We start from the raw sequence: 17,954 nt of genomic DNA, 5'->3' as shown, positions 1-17,954 counted from the left end.
ATCCTTACTATTAGGAGTGGAAATGTCTTACTTTCTCATCTTCAAATCGCGTTATTCTAATTCCTCTGAGGTAAATCCAAGCTAAACAGCACAGCACAAACACAGTCTTCCAAACTCGATGAAAAGCAGAGTAAGTTACTGGAGTCCCTGATTCTTTGTTTTGAGGTGATGGGGCGTTTACAGGTCTGCGTTCCTTCGCGTGGACTATTTGCATGTCAATCGCTCGTGCGCATGAGCGTTAAGAGGTAATGAGGTAATGAGGACCCGTTTGAGAAACTGTACATGTTGTTGCTTTCATACGGATTACTTAAACAGAGAATATTTGTTTTTGCATCATTTAAAAATACAGACTCCAAGCTTTGTAAAGACATACGTCTTAAGTCTGTGTGACAAACATTCGCTGAGTTACAGGTCATTTTCTGTTGCATTTCAGAATGAACTTCACATTGAGAGAGACGGCAGAACGCACATCATATTTATTTTCTTTATTTTCCGAAAAACACAACATTTTGTTTTTATTATGAGTGTACACAAACTAAAGAAGACATTTAACAGTTTTGAATGATATATAACACTTATATGTAAGATCAAAATCAACTGAGTATTTTGAGTCTCTTTTGCACTGATAAGAAAAAAAGCAAGCTGGTATCGCCGGTGTGACCGCCGACCCCAGGGAGTTAAAGTAATGTAATTGTCTGGTTTTAGCCAGGTTTCTGTCAAACACCGCACATCTAGGCTATAATCTGTAATCATATCATTAACAATAAGTGCTTTTGAAGTAAGGGATTGAATATTCAGCAACCCGAGCTTCACCATTTGTTCATCCGTATTATATCTGTTTTTTATTTGTTGAACATCAATTAAATTTTTACTCTTAAAAGGGATTAGGAGTTTTTTGTATGTCCTAATTCGGGAAACAGACACAATCTCTATATGATGATACCTAGGTGAAAGAGTCTCTATGTAATGTGATTTATCTGACCTCAGTGACGTGAGACATCTAGCAGACGGTTGGTTTAGCCAGTCTGTCTTCTTCCTTACCTGAGCCCCAATTCATGTTTTATTTATTTATTTATACAGGTAAGTTGACTGAGAACGAGTTCTCATTTACAGCAACGACCTGTGTAGGTCAACACAGAAAAAAAGAGAAATACAGCCAGAAGTGCAATATACAGTAAAACAAGCTAAATAAATTAAAAGCAATTAAAAGGAAAGCAAAAACAATCACAGGAAACAAACACAATCAGTAATAAAATGATCCTTAAGCAGACGTCTAAAATGGCGTAAAGGCATCAGATCATCCAGTTTAAAAGTACATTGTAATTCATTCCAAGTGTGAGGGGCAGAAAAACTGAAAGCAGATCTACCCAATTCAGAGGAGATCTTTGGGATCTGTAGTAATAGCCATCCATGAGCTCTGGTCTGATAACCAGACCTTCTAACAGCTAAAAGTGAATTAATATAAGATGGTAGTTTGTGCAAAAGAGCTTTGTACACAAAAAGTGCAAAATGCATTTCTCTACGAGATTTTAAGGGCAGCCAATTTACTTTCTGATAAAGTGTGAGATTGTGTCTCCATAATCAATGATACACATATAGATTGTGTCTCCATAATCAATGATAGGTAAAAAAGTGGATTCAACTATTTGTTTTCTATTATTTAGAGTCAAACAAGATTTATTTCTATAAAAGAAACCCACTCTAACTCTTAGTTTCTTTACCAACTCATCAACATGCGTTTTAAAGGAGAGCCTGTCATCAATCCAAATCCCCAAATGTTTATGAACATAAACACGGTCAATAGAGGCACCATCCAATGTGGAAAAACATAAATCATCACATATTTTCTGTTGTTTATTTGAAAAAAGCATGTACTTGGTTTTGCCTTCGTTAACGTACTCGGTTACTAACGTAACCTCGGTTCTCTCTAGAAGAGGGAACGAGTACTGCGTTTTTTGTAAAAACGCTGCGGGAAAAACTCTTTTTTCACGAATACTGAAGCAAAAAATTATCCTTAATTTTCCATATATGTAAAGCGCGTTGCAGCAGTACACAGCTATGGCGAGACAGCTTGCTCGCTCATTGGCTGTTCTGCGGCAACTGCATAAGCCTATCGAGCGAGGCCTGAAGTGACGTCAGGCCAATGAGGGCGCTTTGCGCCCTCCTTGTCACTTCCCGCCGAGACGGGTGTGGCTAACCTCTATAAAAGGAGCTCGAAAAGGCTGATTCACTTGATTTTCATCGCCGAAGCGAACCAGAGTGAACCGTACGCACGGCAGAGAACGCAGTACTCGTTCCCTCTTCTAGAGAGAACCGAGGTTACGTTAGTAACCGAGTACGTTCTCTTACGAGAGTTCTCTCGTACTGCGTTTTTTGTAAAAACGCTGCGGGAACCCCTTGTAAAACGCCGTGCGTGCTGGGATAAAACACCGATCACTGGAAGCTAAGCCAGGTATACAGTGCATAATCACCAGATAGACTCACAGAGAGTCTGGGAATAAGGGGGGGGGGGGACCTTAATTCCCTATATTGTAGCGTCCGCAGACGCAAAACATGACCTCACAGAGAGAGTCTAGAGACAAAAGGGGAATCCCTCCGTCTTTATATGGCCGCGTCCGCAGACGCGAATATGACATCACACAGACAGGGTGGGGAACCTGAACTAATGTGGGAAATGTGGGTCTTACACAATTCTGCCCATAAGACAGTCGGTAGCGTGCTGCGCATGCGATTTCAGTGTTCTAGTTAGACAGCTGATTCGACTACACCGATAGTAGCTTAGCCTGCAAGGCGGGAACCTCTAGGTTGTAAAACCTAATAAATGTAGACGGCGAGGCCCAGCCTGCCGCCATACATATGTCCTGTAAGGAAATCCCGCTAGACCAAGCCCACGAAGAGGCGACGCCTCTTGTGGAGTGCGCTCTAACGCCCAACGGGCACTGGAGGCCCTTGACAGTGTAAGCCAGCGCTATGGCGTCAACTATCCATCTGGATAGGCTCTGTTTCGAAACAGCCATTCCCTTGGAACGTCCACTGAACGAGACAAAGAGCTGCTCAGTCTGTCTGAAGACAGCAGAGCGGGACACGTAAGCTCTTAAAGCCCTAATGGGGCAAAGAAAACTTGAGTCCCCTTCCTCACTTGATCCCGGCAGGGCAGACAGGGAGATAACCTGAGCCCGAAACGGCGTGTTGAGGGATTTTGGCACATAACCATGCCTAGGTTTGAGTATGACTTTAGAGTCATTAGGTCCAAACTCTAAGCACGCTGGGCTCACGGAGAGCGCGTGCAGGTCGCCTATGCGCTTCACCGAAGCGAGAGCCATCAAAAACACTGTTTTAAAAGACAAATGTTTGAGGCTAATAGATTGGATAGGCTCGAAAGGGGCACCTTTCATGGCCGCCAAAACCGTAGAAAGGTCCCACATAGGGACTGAAGGAGGTCTGGGAGGATTCAGCCTCCTAGCTCCCCTGAGGAAGCGGATGACTAAATCGTTCCTTCCTAGTGACTGACCTAGCGTTGTTCCAGAGAACGCTGCAATAGCCGCCACATAGACTTTGAGCATGGAAGGGGATCTGCCCTTATCCAACAGCTCCTGTAGGAAGGAGAGAACCTCCGTCACCTCACAATCGAGGGGTGATAGGCCCCGAGCTGTACACCAGCCGGAGAAAACCGACCACTTCGAGGCATAAAGCCGCCTAGTCGACGGTGCTCTAGCCTGAGTGATGGTATTCATCACTCCCTCTGCGAGATCAACGGATATCCGTTGAGCGCCCACACATGAAGGGACCACAACTCCGGGTGTGGGTGCCAAATCGAGCCCCTGGCCTGCGAGAGGAGATCTTTCCTCAATGGCACTGGCCATGGAGCAATGTCTGCTAGCTGCATCAGGACTGGAAACCATGCTTGGTTCTTCCAGAACGGTGCTACAAGCAGTACTGAGCATTTTGTTTCCCTGACCCGCTCTAACACCTGAGGCAGGAGGGAGACGGGGGGAAAAGCGTATAGCGGGCAGCGCGGCCACATCTGGGACAGCGCGCTGTAGTTCTTGGAAAAGAACACGGGGCAATGAGCGTTTTCGCGGGACGCGAATAGGTCCACCTCCGCTCTGCCGAATCTCTCCCACAGCAGCCGGACTGTTTGTGGGTGAAGAGACCATTCGCCCAGGGGAATGTTGTTCCTGGACAGTCTGTCTGGGCCCACATTCTGCAGCCCAGGCACATGCACTGCTCTCAGCGAGCGCAAATTGTGCTGAGCCCATGTTAGGAGGCGTTTCGCCAGCCTGTACAGGGATCTGGATCTGAGACCGCCCTGGCGATTTATGTAGGACACTACGGCCGTGTTGTCCCAACGGACTACGACGTGTTGGTCCTTGATTTGGGGACAAAAACGCGTCAGCGCGTTGTGCACTGCCAGCATTTCCAGGCAGTTGATATGTTGGAGCTTTTCTCGTTCTGACCACAGGCCGAAGAACGGTCTGCCCTCGAGCAGCGCTCCCCATCCCGAGGTGGATGCGTCTGTCGACACCATCTTCACTCTCGAGGAAGTCCCCAGGCTTACACCTGATCGGTACCAGTCGTCCGCCATCCAAGGTATCAGGGCTGCCACACAGCTCTGATTGACCTTGAGACGTAACCGGCCGGACACCCGCGCTCTGAACCAGAACTGCAGAGGGCACATGCGGAGCAAGCCCAGCTGAAGAACTGGCGATGCTGAGGCCATGAGACCCAGCATCCTTTGAAACATCTTGAGCGGGGTAGTCGCGCCGCAGCGGAAGGATCTCGCCGCGCGCTGAATGTGCAGCACGCGCTGTGGCGACAGCCGCGCTGTCATAGACTGTGAGTCCAGAATGGTACCCAGAAACGAAATCGCTTGACTGGGGTTCAGCGAACTCTTTGTCCAATTGACCGTGATACCAAGATTCTCGAGGTGATCGAGTAAAATGGTTCTGTGCTCCACGAGCTGTGATCGTGATTGAGCTAGGATCAGCCAGTCGTCCAAATAGTTCAGCACTCGCATGCCTCTGAGTCTGAGAGGGGCGAGCGCTGCGTCCATGCACTTCGTAAATGTACGAGGTGCCAGGGACAAGCCGAACGGCAGGACTGTATACTGGTATGTCTGACCCTCGAAGGCGAATCTCAAGTATCGCCTGTGATGTGACGCTATCTGTATTTGAAAATACGCGTCCTTCAGATCTATCGACATAAACCAGTCTCCTCGGCGAATATGCGCGAGGATTTTCCTGGTCGTGAGCATTTTGAAACTGCGTTTCACTAATGCTCTGTTCAGCCGTCTTAGATCCAGTATGGGTCTGATACCACCGTCCTTTTTGGGGACCAGAAAGTATCTGCTGTATAGCCCCCCTTCGCTTAGAGCTTGGGATACATGCTCTATCGCCCCTTTGCTCATCAGTTTTGATATTTCGGCGCGAAGTAGGTGTGCTACTTCTAAAGTCACCGTAGTTTCGACGCGCGCTGTGAAGCGGGGAGGGCGTCGACAAAACTGTAGCGAGAAGCCTCTCTTTATAATGTCTAGCACCCAGACCGAAACCCCTGGAAGCGCTGCCCATGCCTCTGCATGGCTGGCCGTGCGACAGAGGTGCTTCGGGGCACAATAACATAGGCGTTACGCCTGTGACATTCGAGGCGGGGAGCGCGCTTAATACAGCGGGCAGAACGCTCGTCCTCGACCCTACTACAGTGCTTAACTGAGTGAGGGAGGGCTGAGAAAGTCTCGTGGGACTCATGCTGTCTGCTAGTAAATGTGGGCGGGAAACGGGCACATTCACTGCTTTGGACGCGCTGCCTGCCTGAGCAGAGCGAGCGCGCACAGGTCTCGTTTTTACAGAGAGCCTGCGATCTGTGAGACATAGTGTTCGTGGGCACTGGGAAGTGGGCACTTTTACTATGTTGGAAGCGCAATCGACCTGAGTCGATTTTATGTGCGCGAGCCCTAAGTGTAGGGCTGTGCTTGTGTGTATGGATGGGCACTGAGGAGTGGGCATCGACATTACATTTATAGCACCATCGGCCGTGGCCGGGACACCAGAAAATACACTATTTTCGGGATATATCTGGGTAGCCGTAAAAACGGCTTTTGTGTGCAGGCAAGCGGGCAGCTGTGCGGGCTTGCGCTTTGCAGAAAACGCTGGAACAGTCGCAAATCTTGGGGCTGAAACAGCGGCGCGCTTGGGTGAGAGACCGGCCGCAACGGGACTCACACACCTGCGCTTTCCTAGGCATGCTAGGACTTCTTCGGGGCTTCCGGCTTCACTGTAATCCTCGGCCGCGGCCCGCGCTGAGCGGGGCGTCGGTTGCAAGAGCGAGAGCGGGGACGAGAGCTGCGCTGCTGTCGCTGCTGTGAAGAGGCGGCCGAAGGCGGGGGCTGAGGCTGAGAGCTCCGCGGGGTCTGTTTTTCACGACTCGCTGCAGAACCAGAGCGCTTCGGGAGGAAGTGCTTGAAGGCTTGAGACGCTTTCTGGGCTTCGGTAAATCTCTCTACGAACTCGGAGAGAGAAGATCCGAAGAGGCCAGCGGAAGACAGCGGGGCGTCGAGAAACGCGGTGCGCTCGGAATCAGCCATCTCCGTGAGCGTCAGCCATAAATGCCTCTCAGCAACAGTGGCGGAAGCCATACACCGTCCCATGGCTTGTGCAGCAGACTTGGTAGCGCGGAGGGAGAGATCCGAAGCGCTTCTCAAATCCGCGATGCAGATAGCGTCAGGCCCCATCTCGTCCAGCTTACGGAGGAGATCACCCTGGAATATCTGCAGCGTAGCCATGGTGTGTGGTGCCGACGCAGCCTGCCCAGCGGCGGAGAAAATTCGCGCGAGCAGCATCGACGTCATGCGGCAGGCTTTGGAAGGCAACACCGGTTTAGTCCGCTGTCCAGCAGAGGGCGGGCAAAGGTGGGTCGCTTTCGCCTGTTCCACCGGCGGAAGTGAAAGGTAGCCTCGGTCTTTAGCATTATCCAAGGAGGAAAATGCTGGCGACACAGACGAACGTGTTCGTGCTGAATAGGGAGCGTTCCAGGCCTTCGCAACTTCTTCGTGAAGCTCAGGAAGAAAAGGAGCGGGCTTTGATTCCGGAGAGGTGCGCTCACCAGGGAGGAAGCTACCATCCAGCCGGGTGCGAGAAGGGAGCTCCGGTGCAGACCACTCGAGGCCGAGGCTCGCCGCGGCCAACGTGAGTACTCGCATGAGCTCCTTCTCGATGCTAGCTCTTGTCGAAGGCCTACGGGCAGGAGGCGCGAGATCCTCGGAGCTCGCCCAGTCCTCGCTGCCTGAAGCTAGCAGAGAGCAGGAATCTTTCTCCCCCGACGCGGCTACGGAAACAACTTCCTCTGATGAAGCGGCGGCAGACTGCGGGCGCTGAGCGTCAGGAAGTGATTCAGGGGAAGCCGGTGAAGCAGGCGGGCGAACCGGCGAGCTTGGTCGGGTTGGAGCGGGTTCCGGGGCCCGCTGCGAGCGGCGCTTCTTGCGGCAGCGCGGCGGGGAGTGCAGGCTCTGAGAAAAAAGCCAGGCGAGTCCCCAGAGTCACCATCGGCAGAAGCTCGCAGTGAGGGCAGCCGCCGTCAGCGAGCGCGAGCGCTGCATGATCCTCACCCAAACAGGAGACACAGATGACATGACGGTCTCCCTCGGTGAGTGGGGCTCGGCACGAGCCCAGGAAGGCATCTTTAGAAAGACGCAGCTCTTTTAGGGGGTGAGTGTTGCAAGGCGAACACACACACACACACACAAGAACAATAATAGTAAAGGATATGGCGTCGGAAAGCGCAGCAGGTACGGTGGTAGAAGGCGGCGTTGGCCAGCGGCTTCGAGGGCTCGTCCCGCTGAAAAGCTTGCCTCAGACGACGCGTGCTTCCTCGTGATCCAGCGATGCGTGAGCTTCGCTGAAGAGATGAAAATCAAGTGAATCAGCCTTTTCGAGCTCCTTTTATAGAGGTTAGCCACACCCGTCTCGGCGGGAAGTGACAAGGAGGGCGCGAAGCGCCCTCATTGGCCTGACGTCACTTCAGGCCTCGCTCGATAGGCTTATGCAGTTGCCGCAGAACAGCCAATGAGCGAGCAAGCTGTCTCGCCATAGCTGTGTACTGCTGCAACGCGCTTTACATATATGGAAAATTAAGGATAATTTTTTGCTTCAGTATTCGTGAAAAAAGAGTTTTTCCCGCAGCGTTTTTACAAAAAACGCAGTACGAGAGAACTCTCGTAAGAGAACTACCCGTTTCAATTCAACAAAGACCTTCTGTATAGCTATAAAGGCAGATTGTAGCTCAAAAAGGGCCTGGTCAGCTGTAGGGGCAATAGCATAAATAACTGTATCATCAGCATAGAGGTGGAGTTGACAATTTTTTATAGCTGAACCAATATTATTGATATAAATAGAAAAAAGAACTCTTTGAGCTCTAAGACTATGTGCCATATTACTAGAGAGAAGATCAGCACCATCCCAGGAGGGATGAATACCATCTCTTTTCAACAGGTCAGGTCTGCCCCAAAAACTTTTCCAGTTGTCTATGAATTATTTATTATTTTGCGGGCACCACTTTGACTGTGACTTAGAGTGCTGGCTAATGCTAATCGTAAATTCTCTAAGATTATTATTCACATCGGCACTAATGATGTCCGACTCCGCCAGTCGGAGATCACCAAAATTAATGTTAAAGAGGTGTGTGAACTCGCAAGTACAATGTCAGGCACTATAATTTGCTCTGGCCCCCTTCCTGTTTGCAGGAGTGATGAGATACTTAGTACATTGTCCTCACTCAATGGCTGGCTGTCTAAGTGGTGTCCGCAAAATAATATAGAATTCATAGACAATTGGAAAAGTTTTTGGGGCAGACCTGACCTGTTGAAAAGAGATGGTATTCATCCCTCCTGGGATGGTGCTGCTCTTCTCTAGTAATAGTAATATGGCACATAGTCTTAGAGCTCAAACATGAATTGGGGCTCAGGTCAGGAAGCAGACAGACTGGCTAAACCGACCGTCTGCCAGCCATCTCACGTCAGATAAATCCCATCACTTAGAGCCTCTTTCAACTAGATATCATCATATAGAGATGTGTCTGTTCCCCAAATTAGGAAATACAAAAAACTTCCAAACCCATCTAAGGGTAAAATTTTTATTGATGTTCAACAAGTAAAAAACAGATATAATACAAATGAGCAAATTATCAAACCTGGGTTGCTGAATATTCGATCCCTTACTCCAAAAGCACTTATTATTAATGATATGATTACAGACTATATCCTAGATGTGCTGTGTTTGACAGAAACCTGGCTAAAACCAAACGATTACATTACTTTAAATGAGTCCACCCAACAAGATTACTGCTATAAACATGAACCTCGTCTGAAAGCCAAAGGGGGAGGTGTTGCTGTAATTTATAGTAATATTTTCAAAATTACTAAGAAGTCTAGTTTCAAATATAATTATGTTGTATATAAAGTGTTGGTGCTTAATGTAACAATATATAGTGTAAATGATAAATCACATTTGAGATTTGTGCTGGCTACTGTATACAGGCCACCAGGGCACCATACAGACTTTATAAAAGAAATTGCTGATTTTCTATCAGAGTTATTACTAGCTGCAGATAAAGTCCTCATTGTTGGTTAATATACATGTAGATAACAAAAAAATATGCATTGGGATTGGCATTTAAAGACATTCTTAACTCTGTTGGAGACAACATGTGTCAGGACCTACTCATTGTCGTAATCATGTATCAAGTCTCATGTAAACTTCATTTAGCCAAGGCTGCAAAGCCGACTCCGTGTTACAAATTTATTAGACCTATCACTTCTGTCACTAAAGATTGCTTTATTAAAGGACAAATCCAGTGAAAAATGAACCTTGGGGTAATTAACACATGGTTACCGAGTCGATCGTTCCCTGCGATGCGTTTTCATGAAAATCGAATGTATAGAGTTTTATCTTTAAAAACAGATTAGCTCATAACAGTAGTATATGGGGCACAGAGTAAGTAAAAATAAATCGCTAGTTAATACCACTAACAAGGCTCAAAATAGCCTCACACTAACACGGTAACATAATGAGGGTCCTTACATACAAACCGAAGCATTGAGAACTTTGTAAGTGTACAGACAGTTTAATAAGAAGATACTTTATAAAGACAGTACATTACGCGTTGACATGCAGGAGCCATCTTGGAAAACAGTCTCGACTAATCGAGCCACGAACGCCGTGCTACGTTAGATTTCACAAACGTAATTCCTATCAGCCAGCTATCCTATCGACGGCGTTCGTGGCTCGATTAGTCGAGACTGTTTTCCAAGATGGATCCTGCATGTCAACGCGTAATGTACTGTCTTTATAAAGTATCTTCTTATTAAACTGTCTGTACACTTACAAAGTTCTCAATGCTTCGGTTTGTATGTAAGGACCCTCATTATGTTACCGTGTTAGTGTGAGGCTATTTTGAGCCTTGTTAGTGGTATTAACTAGCGATTTATTTTTACTTACTCTGTGCCCCATATACTAGCGTTATAAGCTAATCTGTTTTTAAAGATAAAACTCTATACATTCGATTTTCATGAAAACGCATCGCAGGGAACGATCGACTCGGTAACCATGTGTTAATTACCCCTAGGTTCATTTTTCACTGGATTTGTCCTTTAATTATCTTCCTGATCAGTTTCATCATCTCAGCATCCCAGATAGCTTAGAAGAACTCGATATTGTGACTTTTGCGAACTTTTAACTCTCTCTTTTCCAGCACTTTAGACACAGTTGCTCCATTACGCTTAAAGAAGATTAAAGAAAATAGTCCAACACCGTGGTACAACGAGCACTCTCAGGCCCTTAAAAGAGCAGCCAGAAAAATGGAGCGCAACTGGAAGAAAACAAAACTAGAGGTATTTCGCATTTCATCGAAGGAGAGCTTGATTGCATACAGAGATGCCTTAAAAGCTGCTAGATCTGCTTATTTTTTAACCCTATTAGAAGAAAATAAACAAAACCCTAGGTATTTATTTGAAACAGTGGCTAAACTAACAAAAAAAATAATGCTTCAAGCTCAGAAGTTTCCAAGCAGCACAGCAGTAATGACTTTATGAAATTCTTCACTTATAAGATAGATAATATCAGGGAGAAAATTACAACTATGCAACCGTCTACTACAGTATCGCATCAGGGAGTGCATTGTAGTCTCCCTAAGGAAAAATTAGATTCATTCATTGCTATAGGAGAGGAAGAAATTTCTAAACTCGTTAAACATGTATGTTAGACCCTATAGCGACTAAGATACTGAAAGAGATGCTTCCAGAGGTCACAGATCCTCTTCTTAATATCATTAATTCATCTGTCATTAGGATACGTACCAAAAACTTTTAAGCTGGCTACGATTAAACCGCTTGTTAAAAAAACGCAACTTGATCGTACAGAATTAGTCAATTACAGGCCGATTTTCAGTCAGGATTTAGACCGTACCATAGTACTGAGACTGCTCTCATTAGAGTTACAAATGATTTGCTCTTATCATACGATCTTGGTTGTATCTCGCTATTAGTGTTACTTGATCTTAGTGCTGCATTTGATACTATTGACCACAACATTATTTTAAATAGACTAGTAAATGATTTTGGCATTAGTGGAATTGCATTAGCATGGTTTAAATCATACTTATATGACCGTTATCAGTTTGTAGCAGTAAATGAAGAGATGTCTCATCGATCACAAGTTCAGTATGGCATACCACAAGGCTCAGTACTAGGACCGTTGCTGTTCACTCTGTACGTGCTACCCTTGGGAGATATCATTAGGAAGCATGGAATTAGTTTTCACTGTTATACTGATGATACTCAGCTCTATATTTCTTCACACCCTGACGAAACTTACCCATTCACAAAATTAACAGAATGCATAGGTGATATAAAAAATTGGATGACTAGTAATTTCCTACTACTTAATTCTGAAAAAACAGAGATTCTAATTTTTGGACAAAAAACTTCCTCACGTAATAACCTAGAATACTGTCTAACACTTGATGGCTGATGGCTCGTCGGTTAGGAACCTGGGTGTGCTCTTTGATACCAATCTTTCATTTGAAAGTCATGTGTCAAGTATCTGTAAAACCGCATTTTTCAATCTTAAAAATATATCTAAATTACGTCATATGATCTCATTGACAAATGCAGAACAATTAGTTCATGCGTTCATGACATCAAGGATAGATTATTGTAATGCTCTTATGGGTGGTTGCCCTGCACGCTTAATAAACCAATCACAGCTGGTCCAAAACGCAGCAGCTCGAGTTCTTACGAGAACCAGGAAGTATGACCATATTAGCCTGGTTCTGTCAGCAGTGCATTGGCTCCCTATTATACATCGTATACATTTTAAAATATTGCTGATTACTTACAAAGCACTAAATGGTTTAGCTCCACAGTATTTGAGCAATCTCTTAACGTTTTTAAAGTTTGCGCAGAGAGAACTTAAGAGTTTTCTGTTAAAACGGTGTCGTGTTAGCGGCTCCTAAGTTAATAACTAATGATTGTTGCGACAGAAGTGAATCAATCAAAACTAACTTTAGCTGGACATTAACTTTATTCTAGAGCTGCTATAAAGCCAAAACAATCTCTGTTATTTTAATTTCCTATTATCACTGTAAAGCCGCTTTGGAACAATCTACATTGTTAAAAGAGCTGTATAAATGAAGATGACTTGACTTGACTTGACTTGACTTGACTTGACAGCCAGCCATTGAGTGAGGACAGTCTTCTAACTATCTCATCACTCCTGCGAACTGGAAGGGGGCCAGAGCAAATTACTGTGCCTGACATCGTACTTGCGAGTTCACACACCTCTTTAACGTTAATTTTTGTGATCTCCAACTGGCGAAGTCGAACATCATTAGTGCCGACGTGAATAATAATTTTTAAAATTTACGATTAGCATTAGCAAGCACTTTTAAATGTGCTTTGATGTCAGGCACTCTGGCTCCCGGCAAACATGTGACTATGGTGGCTGGTATCTCTATTTTCACGTTCCGTGTAATAGAATAGCCAATAACTAGGGCACATTCAACAGGATTCTCAGTGGGTGTTTCACTGAGTGAGGAGAACCTGTTTGATGTTGCAATCAGAACGGAAGAGCGGTGTTTTGTCCCGCGACTTCAGCATCTCACCGTCACCCAGTTGCCCTGCTGCGTGGGCTCTACATCCGGAACCGAACAATGTACAGAGTTCACTAAGCTAGTCGCATCCAAAACAGTTTAGTTTGTGAGGCAGCAGGGTGGTCCTCTCCACACACATTCATCAGATTTTATAGTTTGGATGTTAATGTGACCCTGGGTTCACATGTATTTGAGTCAACATTCCCAGACTCATGTCTGAGACCTCTCTAGTGCTTGTGAGCACAGAATACATAACCGTGAGGGGTACCCAGTGTTGGTCTTTTCGTTCCCCTAGCACTAAGGGCAGCATTGAGAGTAGCTTTTGAAAGGGAACATCTCGGGTTACCTGATTGTAACCCTGTTCCCTGAAAAAGCGGGAACGAGACTCTGCACTTTGAGGCCTCACTGAGGATGTGCCTGTACAACTCTTCAAACAAAGTGATACCTGAGGGTGCACCTGCAGCACATCTAATTATAGCCTCTGACGAGCATGTACTCCAGTGACGTCACTGTCAGATGCCATCAAGTACGAGGCCAAATTCTTTGGCATGTTTATACACATAATTGACAGATGGTCACACGAAGACGTGTTCCCATAGCACTAAGTCAATTCAAGTCACCTATGAATATATATTTAGTCCTAACTAGTTATAATTATTTATAAATATTTAGATCAGCTTTCTGAATTACATGTAGTAGAATTAACATGACTTATGTTATTAACGTTCACTCCTTGTCAAGAAAAATAAAGTCCTTTCAACTTCCTACTGTATACAGTACCAACAGTACAAAAGCATGTAGCAAATCTGAAGATGAAAAGAGGATGACATGTTGTCTAGGTGCCCTTTATATACTTCCGTGTTGCTCTAGTAGTAATGTCATAGGCTGTCGCTGGTCGATACGATTGCTTTGATTGGATAAGCGTTTCAGACACAGGTTCACGCGGAGGCGTTCCCCAAAGCGTCATCGACGCAGTACGACTTCCCTTTCGAAAGGGAACTTAAAATCACCTTATTTCAAAGGGGTTAATACTTAAATTCAAAATAATAAGTCTGCAGATCGGATACTTGTATTGGCTTGTGCTGAAACAATTGTCCAAATGTGCATGCGGAGCAAGAGGGACGTGATGAGATTTTATGGTATGCAGCATAGACTGTCTTCTTCAGACTGTCCCTTCACTCTCTTCCACTGGTGAAAAGTGAAGCTGCCAAAGTCATAATATGGCGCTGACATCTTGCGCTGATTTGGGACAAGATTCTGCACAGTAGTGAATGCGGGACCCGAGTCTGTGCAGTAGTGAGCGTGAAGTGGAGTCGTGATATCAAGTTCCCGCCCACACTCTCACAGAAACGGTTAGTACAGTTTACTGCAGAGCAACTCATTGTGTCAGTGTGAAATAAACAGTTATGGACATGTAAAAAATTTAAGTTGAAGCTCCAATCTCCTCACGAAAATCCCCCAAAAAAGTCTGTTGGTGCCAATCACAGCTGTCAATCATAGCTGTCAATCATGACGTCACATTCCTGTTTTTATAGCATCAAATAACTAACTAAGACCAAACTTATTTAAAAAAACGAACACCTAAACTTACATCAGTGTGATAAAAACTATCTAAAATGACAGAAAACATCTTTGGAAAAAAATTATTTGAAGTGTAATTTGATTATTTAGTTTCCATTGCGTCCCATTAGACTTCATGGGGAGGGCGGGGTTTATGACCTATACTGGGACCAACCACCTGGGGGCGATCAAGACGCTTTGGCTTCACTTTTCAGGACTTGTGCAGCACGTTTGGTCTGTAGGGTATGACAAAATTAGCTCATTGGAGCTGCTGTAGGTCTGAATCAAAATGGCTGAGTGAGGGTGCGTTTGAGTTGTGGTCCTTTAATCCCACACAGGGATTATCTTAATCACACCTATTGATAGTGGACTGGCCCATGCGGAGGTGGTAATTTTGAGCAAGAAATCTTTCCTTTGTCTCATTCAACATCTCATTTGTGTGTTTATGGTAGTCTGGAGTATTGTGCAGCATGAACCCAAAGTATAGAGAAAAGAGTGGGATGCAAGTTATGGTAATGTACATATGCAACATTATTTACAAAATTAGAAGAGGGTAATTTTGATAGTACACATGGCAGGGTTTGGAATAAGGTGATTTATTCATAAGCATGGATACAAGCATTTGAAGTTTAATTCACATACACTGAAGAAAATGTCATTGTTTATGTATATGAGAGGTTTTAGTCTCTTTTGTGATGTTAGCTCACATTGTGGCAGGAAGTCATCCCTTCCTTAAAGAATTCCTTTAAAGCTTGAGGAGAGTGTCAAAACTCTAATGTAGATCCAAACGTAGGTTTGAGAGGATCCTTTGAACCATGTCCCAACTCAATTAGCTCCAGCAGCAACTTTACCTCCAACGAAGAGTGTTCCGCAGAATACTCTACCATTTTCAAGTCATCTCCAGGATCCTCTAACTCCGGTTCCCTTCTGCACATAACAAGGGAAATCGAGCCTGTCGTCCTCCAGCAAATTCGCTCCTCCCACCCTCAGCTAGTCCACGCACCCCTAGTCAACCGCTTCCATTCAGTCAACTAATTGAAGCAACGCTCTTGCCGCCACAAACATCCATTTTCCACGAAGACGGGCAAAAATCCAGCTACCCTCTTTTCCTCGATTTGCAAACTGGCCAATTTATCCGTCGCTCCTTACGCTTTCAGTCAGTCTTCCAAGCGATTTCCCCCAATTATTTTTTAAATATTGAATGCCTAAGTGGATTACTTAAACATATAATTATATAGACCTTATGGACCGTGAACTTCCGAGCTAAACCGTGACCTAATGTGTATACTGTTTACAATACTGTTTCTTACAAAAACTTGGTGTAGTTTGATCTCTTAATTAAAACAAATATGCTTGTTCTTTTCTGCTAGTTAAGATCTTCTCATTTATCCCAGACAGCAACATAGTGTCGGCCCAGATCCGGGCCACATCTAGTACATGTGGATTCCACGCGTAACAGATGTGGGCTTGATCTGGTCGACACTGTTGCTGTCTGGGATACGTAACACAAGACTATCTGTTGAGCATGATGCTTTTACAGATCACATTTTCAAGTAAAGTGCTCTTTACTTGAAAGTGGTATTTTTTCATCCCATGAAAATAGAGCATTTCTATGTCAGCAATTTCAAAAGCTGTTGTTAAGAGTTGGTCATATTCCCTACAGTATATTCATTGTAAAGCTAAGATTCAAAGCCTTATATCACATCCCTTTTTGACTGATCAAACAGGTGACCATGATTCCTTTAGATATACAAAGATGGTGCACTTATTTTACTTATTAATGGTTGAAATTGCAAAAGGCAACATGTTGGAATAAGTCCCACCTTCTAAATAATAGAGTAAATAAAAGTTATTGCATCACTGCAGCTGCCAAGCTTCGGTTACTATACAAACAGACAGTGTCCTGAGATGCATGAACTGCACATGCGCATTGGCTCGTCTAGCCCAAAGTGTAAGCCTTTTTAACGCTATTTGAGCATAAGAAACCATATTCATGGGATAGTTCATGTCAGATTTGTTGCTGAATTGAATTGTGTTATTTAAATATGTTTGTGGCAAGCAGTTCTCCAACTAATCATCTTAAAGAACACAAAAGCATCCCTTCACTGCCGCAGCAGTGATTTCTCTCTCTGCTCCTGCAGTAGCCCTTTCGTTTTATCTTTCCAAAATTCTGGTGTCTGTTGGGGATTCTGATTGTTTTCAACTCTTTGGCATGATTCATTCCCTTAAAAAGCTACACATCACAGGAATGACTTTTTTATATATATATATATATATATATATATATATATATATATATATATTTCCAAATAGAAAACAGCTATTTTAAAGTGCAATAATATTATATATTAATAATATTACTGTTTTTACTGTATTTTTAAAAAATAAGTGTAGCCTTGGTGAGCATAACAGACTTTTTTCACTTTTTTTTACTCCATACTTTTGAATGGTAGCGTATATCCCAATTCTGTCTGATTAAATTCTAAAAACAAGTACAGTATGTGGTTTCTTATCATTAGTGAAATACATATTTTAATCTGTATTAAAAAATTTCAAGCAGCCTTCAGTGGAAATTTAACCTGACTTTGATGCCCCAGGTGACATATTTGTGGTACAGTGGGACAAAGTGAGGCTAAAGGATCGAGAAACTGAAGGAGCTTTCACCTTCCAGACAGTTCTCTATGGTAACGGGACCATTGTCTTCAGCTACAAAGACGTGAGTCAGCCTCAGAGGTTTTATTTGGCTCAGTTCAAACAAGATAAACTAAACACACATAAAGCCAACAGAGAGAATTTCATTACCACTCAAAATTATTCTCATCAAAGCAGTGTAAAATAATGTGCTCACAGATCATTACTTCTGCATATCAAATTTACAAAAGAAGAAAAAACATGGTTTTGACTGTGTCCAGTTTCCTTCTTTTGGCTTTTCATAACAGGTTCCTTTGCCTGTGGAGAAAATCAACTCCACTGAGCATCCAGTGAAAGTGGGACTGTCTGATGCCTTCATGGCCATTCTGTCTTCTTCGCCGTCTCCAGGTCAGTGTAAAACTGTTAATGAATTAAATTTATGGTACATTTACACTGTTATCATTTTGACTTTATTGGTCATACTTTATTGTTGTATTATCAATAGATGCTAAACGACGGACTATTTATGAATATCATCGGGTAGAGATTGACACAACAAAGATTGTCAATAACTCTGCATTTGAGTTCAGCCCCTTACCAAGTGAGTAAACCTATCACTGCTTATC

At 44.3% G+C, this 17,954-nt stretch overlaps 1 protein-coding gene across 2 annotated transcripts in view; it reads left to right on the top strand.

The window, feature by feature from the left end:
* plxdc1 (plexin domain containing 1) overlaps window positions 1-17,954 on the top strand; it is a 935,956-nt gene that overhangs the window by 456,369 nt on the left and 461,633 nt on the right. For both annotated transcript variants that reach the window (XM_084135569.1, XM_084135568.1), the window contains 3 exons: window positions 17,295-17,413; window positions 17,637-17,736; window positions 17,834-17,929. In XM_084135569.1, coding sequence (XP_083991695.1) covers window positions 17,295-17,413; window positions 17,637-17,736; window positions 17,834-17,929 — 315 coding nt within the window. The remainder of the gene's footprint in view (window positions 1-17,294; window positions 17,414-17,636; window positions 17,737-17,833; window positions 17,930-17,954) is intronic.

Source organism: Abramis brama (genome assembly GCF_963993115.1).
Source record: "Abramis brama genome assembly, chromosome: 14".
Lineage (NCBI taxonomy): Eukaryota > Metazoa > Chordata > Actinopteri > Cypriniformes > Leuciscidae > Abramis > Abramis brama.
This window is presented reverse-complemented; position numbering and strand designations above follow the sequence as displayed.